This window comes from Callorhinus ursinus, unplaced genomic scaffold (assembly GCF_003265705.2).
Source record: "Callorhinus ursinus isolate GAN/ISIS: 27379988/994484 unplaced genomic scaffold, GSC_fseal_2.0 scaffold10, whole genome shotgun sequence".
NCBI classification, from domain to species: Eukaryota; Metazoa; Chordata; class Mammalia; order Carnivora; family Otariidae; genus Callorhinus; species Callorhinus ursinus.
This window is the reverse complement of record NW_027397072.1, coordinates 12,321,461-12,331,561: the sequence shown is the minus strand read 5'-3', so window position 1 is coordinate 12,331,561 and position 10,101 is coordinate 12,321,461. Positions and strand designations below refer to the sequence as shown.

At 50.6% G+C, this 10,101-nt stretch overlaps 1 protein-coding gene across 1 annotated transcript; it reads left to right on the top strand.

Moving 5' to 3' along the window:
- The first annotated feature begins 6,372 nt into the window (after positions 1 to 6,372).
- Positions 6,373 to 7,109, top strand: LOC112820708 (large ribosomal subunit protein eL32-like). The gene is made up of 2 exons (XM_073896909.1): positions 6,373 to 6,652; positions 7,048 to 7,109. Exons 1-2 carry the CDS (start codon positions 6,373 to 6,375, stop codon positions 7,107 to 7,109), a joined length of 342 nt encoding a protein of 113 aa, XP_073753010.1.
- Positions 7,110 to 10,101: the final 2,992 nt, after the last annotated feature.

Below are 10,101 nucleotides of genomic sequence, written 5' to 3'. Positions count from 1 at the left end.
TTTCTCCTCTTCCTCCACCACCACAGCTGCTAAACTGTGAAGACTGAGAAGTATACCGTGGCCGGGAAAGTGGGAGGGGGATGGAGAGAAATGGTCCCAAGTAGAGCCCAGAGCCAGAGGAAGACACGAAGGACCCTGAGAGGTCAACACAGCTTGGGTTTGAAGTATATTAAATTCAGTTCAACAAACATGTATTGAGGTCGCACTGCAGACACTGAAGTATGATCTTTTGGGGGCTTCTCCAAGAGCTCACTATCTGGTGGAAAACACAAGAAAATAAATTACTGCATGACTGTATTATACTTGCTTTAGACCAGCAAAGAGTCCTAGGGAAACTGCAGATGATTCTTAATTGTATGGAGGTGGAATGGAGCATTGTTGGAAAATAATTACCTCACAGAGACACGTTAGTATCTAAGCCCAAGTTTGGACAATGAAGCAGCTTATGCCAGTGACATAAGGGATAGTAGAGGCATTCCAGACAAAGTAAACAGTGTGAGTGAAGGCCTGGAACCCTAGACCGGTGTGGAATGCTTAGGTGGGAGCCCATGAAATATGTGTGATATGTATGGTATGTAAGTTAGGATGGGCTACAATTATGCTGCAATGACAAGCATCCCCAAATCTCAGGTGCTTATAACATCAAGGATTGGACAGGCTACATGTCCGTCACGGTCAGTGATGGCCCTCCATGTCACCTTCACTCTAGGACCTAGGCTGATAAAACAGCCACTGTCTAGAATCACTTGTCCAATATAGTAAGCATTAGCCCCAAGAGGCTATTTAAATTTTCAATAGACACATGTGACTAGTGGCTACCATATCAGGCAGCATAGATATTATAGAGTATTTCCATCATTGCAGAAAGTTCTTACTGTACAGCTTGGTCTCAGAACAGGGGTCTGCAAACTATGGCCAATTGGCCAAATCAAATCAAATCTGTTCCTCTAAATAAAGTTTTATTGGCACATAGCCATGCTCATTCGTGTGTGTATTATCTATGATTGCTTTCACATGACAATGGGAGAGCTGAGAAGCTACGACAGAGACCATATAGCCCTCAAGGTTGAACCTGTTTACAGAAAACGTGTTGACCCCTGCTTTAGACCACTGCCCCAGGTGTCGTGGTGGAGTGGGAAAAGGGACCAGCTGGCTAGCGCTGCTCACAATGCATAGCCAAAACTAGTTGTTCCCAGCTAGTTCCCAGCCACATGGGAGTCGGGAAGTGTAATATTTACCATTTGCCCAGAAAGAGAGGAGCCTGGAAACACCGGGTGCCTGGTGACAACCACGGGGGACATGGCTGGACACAGCATAAAGTGGAACTGATTCTACAGGACCCAGAGGCTTGAATGTCATGCTGAGAGGGTGAGGCATTACCAGAGCTTTTCGTTGAGGAAAGGGATGTGTCCATGATGTGTATCAGCACCCGAGGTTTCTGGGAAACTGATAAGAATGACTGATACTGGCAGAAAGGAAGCCAAGGAAGAAATGGGGGGAAGCGCTCAAGAGCAGCATGATATGGCCCCAGCTCTAGAAGCTCCCCCAGGTCTGGACTATTCCCAGGGACCCACGGTTCTGCCCTCAGCAGGTAGTAGCCCATTTCCAAGGCAGAGACTAACAACAGGCACTTGTTCTCAAAGTCCTTTGCACATAGTCACACACGGAACCCTCCCAACAAACCCAGAAGGTGGGTACTATTTTATCTCCATTTTCCAAACGAGGAAACCGAAGCCCAGTGGGATAACTAACCTGCCCCAGGGGTGGAGCAAGAATCCAAGCCGGTGCCTCTGGGGTCCCGCGCTCAGAGCAAGTCCACCTGCCGCCATCACGGCGCAGGGATCGCGGGTCTGGCGGTCCTTCAGGTCCCCTGCTCCAGCTCCACCAACTGTAGAAAACTACCCAAATTTATGGATTATGTGGACTGTTGCCTTTTACTCTCCAAAACACATTAAGTGATTTTGTCTGGAAATGTTTTACAAGCCCCAATTATGCCTCCTACATTCCCTCCCCAGTACAGCCCAGGTCCCCAGCCAGGGCTGTAAAAGGGCCTTTTCTTCTTTCTAAAGCCTCTTAACTCTCTGCCCCCAGAGAGGGCTGGTTCTCCCCGAGTCTGGGAAAAGCAAAGCTCCCGTTCTGGCCCACGGGGAGATTTGAGACGGACCGTCATGTCTCAGCTCTGCTCTCCCTCTTTTCACGAGACTCTTTAATTAGGTTCAGAAACATGTTTATGATCCTGAGAACCAGCCCGTGTTATATTAGGCAAGTTCAAAGCTCCATTTCCCTCAGCAACTCTCAGAACATTTCAGTCAACTCAGAGGCCTGGCTCAGAGCCAGCTCTGAACAAAATCAGACTGTGGGCAAACAGCGCCTCCAGCACCCCTGCTCAGGGCAGCTTTGGAGAGTCGGTGGGCTTCTGGCTTGGACAGAACTGGGTTTTCACACCTGCCCCTCTCTACCAGCTGAATGACTTTGAGCACTTTACTAAACCTCTGACCAGGGCATTCTAATTTAGGGACTAGGTGCATTTGAAATTTAGAATGGGAGTTACAGTGGCCATCAAGACCGTGAACCCGAAATGACATAGAAGCCTTGGTTGTCCTCCCTCTTCCTTGTTGGGCCTGTTCCTGACCCCTCTAGGGGCCTGAAGGGGCCATGCTCTCAGGACAGGCAGGCCACCATTGCGCATGGGAGACCAGACCCTGGTCCATTCTGGGAGATGCTCTCTCCTCCCTGTGAGGACCTGGGCTTCTCCAGGTGGCTTACTCCAGGTGGTACGAACACCTTCACAGGGCCAGGAAATGTGTCTCTGCAGCCGGGGAGCCACCCACATCAGCAAAATGACAAAGTCAGTGTGGAACATTGCATAGATTTCACAGACACAGGCCCATCTCATTTTCACATGACGTTTGCTTTTCGACATGGCTTTATTGAGCTAGGATCCACATCCCATACAATTCACCCACTCACAGTAAACCATCCGCGGTTTTTATGCAGTCACAGACTGGCGCGGCCAGCACTGCAATCGCTCACTGACTGTTTTCATCACCCCAAGAAGAAGCCATACCCACTAGCACTCACTCCCCATTTCCCCCCAGATCCTCCCCTTTCTGTCTCCATGGATTTGCCTATTCTGGACATTTCCTATGGAGGGAATCACGCAATATATGGTCTTTCGCGTCTGGCTTCTTTCACTTCACATAATGAGTTCAAGGTCCACCCACAGGGCAGCTCTTCCCGCTGTCTCCCTCACCCTTTCTGCCCGCCGCTTCCCGGGTTCCCTCTGCCTGCTCTGGGTGGGGCTGCAGCCTTGGCTGCCTCTTTGTGAAGGCTTCCCAAACCAGGCGCCCCTCCCTCTGGAATGCTGTGCAGGCCACCTGGGGGGGGGGTGCACAGCCCCTCAGTCCACTGCCTCCCGCCCCAGGAAATACATTGCTCAGTTCTTTCCACAATTTGAAAGGTTTTAAGACAAACTGGCCTGCTGTTGACAGCAGTAATTCCTTTCTTCCTCTCCAATGCTCCTGTCTCTTCTCTCTCTCTCTTTTTTCCCCCCCCAAAAGGATTTTTTTTTTTTTATGTTGTGTGTATGGGTTTTTTCCCTGCCTCTAGCTGTCACTTTGGTATGGGGATTGATGTTAAGTAGCACTTACTGGTTCTCGCTATATTCCAATTGCTTTATATACAGTACATCATGTACTCTCCAGAGGACAGGCCTCATCATCCCCATTTTATAACTGAAGGCACTGAGGTTCAGGGAGACACTGGGATTTCTCAAGACCACCCCAGTAGATGGCAGAGTCAGGATTGGACCCTTATCTATTTTGCTTATTCTGCCTTCCCAGGGACCAAAGTCTGTGACCGGCTGGTGGTAGATCTGACGATTTCTCCCAATGCCTTAGATGCGATCAGACTCACTGCAGACTGCTGGACCAGTCTTTCCTGGGCACATCCATGGTTGCTCGGAGAAGGTCAACACCAAGTTCTTCCTGACCTCTATAAGGAAGAGGCCACAGAAGTGGCTTTACTAGTTAGTAGAAAGAAGTTCAGAGGGAAGAGTTTAAAGATCTGTGTTCCCAGCACCTTGTTATAATCTTCAATGAAATAAGCCATTGATAGCCTCATTATTCATCTCTCTGTGCTCTTCTGCTGCTTCCAAAACCTTTGATGGAGGCTACTACCTACAGGAGCATTTCCTACCTTTCTGCCTGTGGCACAAAAGGCATTTCTTAATTGCAGGGGCAGGGAGGGAATGACCTTCTCTGATACAGAGTCCCTGGGATGTCCTGCTCAACCCTTATTCTCCACCTCTTGAGAAATCTTTCAAAACAATGATGTCAAGTGACAATATTTATCAGCTGAGCTGAAGCCCAGGGGAGGCACTAGACAAGAAGGTTCGGGGAAGGAGGAGTGGGTGACGTGCCTTGTATCCTGGTGCCCTGGGAGGCTGTGGAGAGACTCCAATTTGACTCCAAGTGCATGGTCAGATCCGCATGCTAGGTCGGAAAGAATGGATTTGTAGGGAAATACACTTGTAGGGGAATGCGGAGGAGATGAATATGCCAGGTCCTGCTGGCAGCCTCCCCGCTACCGGTGCAGTAGCTCAGAGAAGCTGCTGGAGAGGCTGAAGAACACGAATCAAGTAGAGAACGTAGGTGTGGCTCAACAAGAGGCAGCCATGGTGAATAGTACTCAGGTTCCGGGGAAGCGCAAGGGGCTGTCCGGCTGGCTGTGGGCTGGCCCCGAGGGTAGTTCTCAGCAACCCAGGAAGCCAACAGAGACAAAGAATGTGGGGTGAGGGCGAAGGGGTGGCCCCAAAACAGACAGGCAGGTAAACTGGTCAAAGAAGCAAGGGAGCGCCTTGGGGAAAGAGAAGAGGGTAACTTGCTTGAGTGTCTATCGCTGTGTAATAAATCACCTCACAAGCTTTGCCGGCCGCAGTCCTTGATTATCTGTCCCAGTTTCCAGGAGTTTGGATTGTAGAGCAGTCGGACTGGGGAGCCCTCTCATGAGGTTATGGGCAGATGTCGGCTGAGCGGCAGTCATGAGGGGCTGGGAGACCCTTCGAGGGCTGCCCACCCACACGCCTGGTGAGTCAGTCGGTCATGAGCCTCAGCCAGTCTGCATGCCGGCCCTTCTACCAGGCCGCTCAAGTGTCCTCATGGCATGGCGCCGGCCTTCCTCAAGCGAATGATTCTAGAGACCAGGACAGGACCTGCGATGCTTGCATGACCTCAGCTCAGAGGTCACCCGCCATCACTCCCACCATATTCTGTTGGTCAGAAGGGGCCAGTCCTGATTCAGGGTGAGAGGGGACTACAGAGGAACGTGGGTAGCAAGAAGCAAGGATCACTGGGGCCACCTTGAAGGCTAGCTACTACAACATGCACTTATTGAGGCCTTTGCTATATGCTGTGAAAGATGACCACTGTGGGTAAAAATCTATGTTATTGTTGTCTCGTTACTCCTTCAAAATCTCCAGCACTAGCACTTTGCCTGTGCAGCATAATCACTCAATAAAAAAAAGTTGTAACTCATACCCTCCACCTTCCAGCCCCCTCTGTAATCAGTGAGACAACACTGAGGCCCAGACCTGTTAGGCAACTCGCCCAAGGTCACACAGCCAGTAAAGGAATGAGCTGTGGTCCAAGCCCAGGAATCCTTGACTTCAAAGCCAGCATGGTTCTGCTCCACTGGGCCCCCTTAGCAGCCACTCTCCCTCAGTAAAGAGGATGTTTCCAGCTGCCCAGGCTGGATGGACCTCAGAACTGGATCTCCAGCAGGAGAGAGCATCTCAGGGGCTCTTCTCGAGAGCTGAGGCCTCCCCCCAGGCCATCAGGCCAAACCAGCCTCGAGGAGACCAGAGAAAGCATTGAGTCATGTGTTTATACCATTTTCAGTTCTACCTGTGTTTCCCTCTTCCTGTATACAACTCCCAGCAGACTATTCCAGACTCTCATCCCACAGGAACTTCTGGTTTCAGAGCCAGAGTCTCCAGCCAGGCCAAGGAGGAAGGATGGGGACCTCAGGGGACTCAGGGAGCTGGAGCCCACACTTTGGTTAAACCTTCCTTTCCGGTGGGGACTGGAAATCCCCATTTCCTACCACATCCCCGGCAAGCTCTTCTGCAGGCCTTCCAGCTGCGCCGGGATGTGCCCGCAGCTTCAGCTCCCTCTGGGCCCCCAGCTCAATCCGGGAGGCCCTTTCCTCACGGAGCAGCGGAGAGATGCATGGGCCACAGTCAGACCAATGAGGTCAAGTCCCAATTCTGCCACTTGCCAGCTACAACTTAGCCAAGGTAACCTCTTGGAGCCTCGGTGTTGCTCTATTTAACGAGAGTGGGCTTCCCCAATCTCGCATCTTTTATTCAGTATCATGGCTGCCCTCAGACCTCTGGTGAAGCCCGAGCTCATGGAAAAGGGGACTAAGAAGTTCATCCGGCACCAGTCAGGTCAGTATGTCAAAATTAAGCGCAACTGGAGGAAACCCAGAGGCATGGATGTGCCCAGAAGACTCAAGGGCCAGATCTTGATGCCCAACATAGGTTACAGGAGCAACGAGAAGACAAAGCACATGCTGCCCAGTGGCTTCCAGAAGTTCCTCGTCCACAAGGTCAAGGAGCTTGAAGTGCTGCCGATTTGCCACAAATCTCACTGTACAGAGATTGCTCACAGTTCTCCTCTGAGAACCGCAGGGCCGCCCTGGAAAGAGCAGCCCAGCCGGCCCTCAGAGTCACCCACCCTGATGCCAGACTGCACAGTGAAGAAAACGAATAGACAGAGGGCTTATGTGCACAGCGTATTTGTGTTAATACAAAAAAAAAAAAAAAATAGTGGCCCGTTTAAGGGTAAAATGCCCTGCCATTTGCAATGGTGGCCTCCACACACGGGGAGGGTTCTGCTATTTTGGCCCACCTCCTCCCTCGAGCCTGAGTTGCCTAGGTTGGTTTAAAAATTAGACGCAACGCGTGTTAAGGGCCTACTCATGGTAAGCACACATTGTTTTCCTATTAGGTCCTCCTTCCACCTTCCACGTCTGTCTGTCCTTCAGGGCCTAGGTCATCACTTCCAGTTTCTAGAACACCAGCCCGCAGGGCCCTGGACCTTTTCTAAGACGGGGATGCGCAGTAAGTCAGTAACGTAGGTCCCCCTCAACACACACACTGTATCTCTTCCTATACGTTGATTCATAGCCCTTGGTGCCTTAACAGACTTTGCAGATTTCAGAGTTAGCGTTTGGTGAAGAGGTTTTGTGTCACTTGATTGTCCTCACAGGCTCAGGACATCAAATGTTTATTGAGCGGACAGAGGAGCGAGCATAGTCACCTTCAACACTTGGAGAAGAGCATCGGGTGGGCTGGCCTGGCGCTAGCGGTGGGGGGCAGAGCAAAGCTCAACACTTGGAGAAGAGCATCGGGTGGGTTAGCCCGGCGCTAGCGGTAGGGGGCAGAGCAAAGCTCAACACTTGGAGAAAAGCATCGGGTGGGCTGGCCTGGCGCTAGCGGTGGGGGCAGAGCAAAGCTCCGGCCTGTTGGTGGTCTCCGGTGTTGATGGAGGAGAGTCAGCAGAGCCTCACCTCTGCCCTCCCTCTGCCCCCCTCCCCTCCGCCTTCCTTCCCCCTGTCTCCCCACGCCACATCACACATGAGCCCCCAGCTGTTTCCTGGGGGGCCGGGGGACCCAGATCAGTTGATCCCAAGAACACCACAGCCTCCAGCCCACTCTTCATTGCCCCGGGTAGGTCTGCCACCCCACTACCTTACCACCCTCAGCAGATGGTGACGGTCGCTCTTATATTTTTAAATGACACCCCGGTCCCACATGCTCCTTCTAAATTGCCGCTTTCACTGGGCGAAGAATTCTTTCCTTTTTTTTTTTTTTTCCTAGAATGGAATTTGCAACGTGTTTTCTCAACCCACCCCCACCATACTTGAGTGTAATGAACCCTGGGCATGCCTGCTTCTTCCAGCAAGCCTCGCCTGATCTAAGGACAGTCATTAACTTGTTATTCTAAGTAATCCTCTGCTGAAAGCTATGAGCCGCCTGTGGTGGACCAGAGCAGGGTTTTCAGGCACAGAAACATGGGGTTTGCCGGCTCCCAGGACAGACAGCTTCCCGGGAGGAGGGACGTGGCCCAGAGAGGCGGGCTTGCTCCCAGACGGAGAGATGTAGCCTTTGCAGATCAAGACCATTTGGGGTTGGCCATATTACATACTTTCGTCACTGCCTGGGGAATATTTCTTCAGCCCCCCGACTCACTAACATTTAGGTCACCATCGTCAACAGAGGCTTCCCCACCTGTCACCTCAGATCGACAGATTACATACCCTGCCTAAAATCCTGAAAACTGGCCCAACACCGAGTTATTAGACCTTCTCTGAGGCCTTCCTCACTTGACTCTCTCCTGCCAGTTCCTTCTCTGACCACATCCTCCGGCCAATCATCCCCTAATCCTGTTAAGCTCCTCAAAGCCCGGAAATGCATGGGCACCCTGCTGTTCCCTGTGCCCACGCAACTTTCCAGAATTCACGGGAACTTTTCTGATAACGAATTCACGCCGACTTTCAAGGCAATTCACATCTCCCAGGCCGACTGTGCTCTTCCCAAACACCTACCTCCATCCCACCACCTAGCAGGCTGGAATTATTTGTGTTCATGTCTGGTTTTCCCTGCAGGAACCTGCTCCTTCATCTCTAGTCACCTAGAGGGTCTGCACCTGGTGGGTCTTGACCGCATTTTTGGTTAATGGAAGAAAAACTGACTGAATACTCGTCTGAGGGAGTTGGGCGCTGTGATAGGATGCTGTAGCCCACAAAAGTAAAAATAGAATGCCACTCCAGGGTTCCAGACCTCTATGAGCATAGGAGTGTGTAAGCTCATAAAAATTCAATAATCCATAGTCAAAAGTGGCAAAAAAAAAAAAAAATATAAAGGGACACAGGGCAGAGCTCCAATCCTGGGGAACTTAAATCTAGTTTCCAGAAAGGACTTCCGTATGCACATAAAGGATTCACATTTCACAAGTCTGCGTGCTCCTGGCCAACTGGGCACCCAGATGCAGGGGAGGAGGCCATTCCCGCAGGCCAGGTGGTCAGGGAAGCTTTCCTAGAGAAGGTGGGGCTTGAGCTGGATCTTGAAGAATAGGCAAGATTCACAAATAAAGAGGCTTTCCAGGCACAGGGAACAGAATGAGCACAGCAGAGGCGTGGGAAAGTGAGTTCAGGAAACTGTCCCTAAAAAAAAAAATTAATCTTAGTAAAGGGTTTGTGAGCTGAGAAGCTATTGGGGGGATTTTCAGATAATGTAAGGTTTTTGTCATGGTGGTAGTTTTAATTTCAAATGAGCTTAAGGCCTTGATCGAGGGCCACTCCACCAAATTTTCTCCTGACTGGCCGATGGTGCACCCCCAAACACAAGTGGTAAAGCAAATTGTCTCTTCATATTTTGGTTTTAATTTAATATGAGATATTTTTGCTTAATATTCTTCTGTACCTTTTGCTAAAGTTTAAGGCAGCATAAGGTTCTGCCTTATGGAAAGAGCATAGGCCTGGCCCCCTTGGGTTCAGAGCCTGAGTCCACTTGAGGCCGTGAGTTCAACACTACCGTCACCAACGGTTACCTAGTGTTGGTTTGGGTGCCAGGCACTGTTTGAAGCATTTTACAACAACCCTGTACTATTTTATCATCCCCATTTTCCAGATGGGGAAAACTGATGTACAGAGAAGAAATAACTTCCCCAGAGTGATCTGTAGCTAATAAGTAGCAGAGCTGGGATTTGAACCCACGTCGTTGGACTCCGGGGTCCTCACCCTGAACTGTTCCAAGCCTCAGCTCCTCATCTGGAAAATGAGGATAACAATCACTAAACGCTCACCGTCATTTTGACATGGCACAAAACTGTATCACTCCCTGAGTGCCCTTGAGAGTGAAAACAAAAGCCCCTTTAATGTTTCCAGAAGCATCACCTTCTCCTACTCCTACAGCGATTCAGATCCAGTCTGAGCATGAGCAGATGTTGCTCTTGGCTTTACCATTCCCTTCCCAAGCATGTCTGAGAAGCCATTCTGTGCACTTACCTGTTCCCTGCTACCCACAAAGTCTCTCAT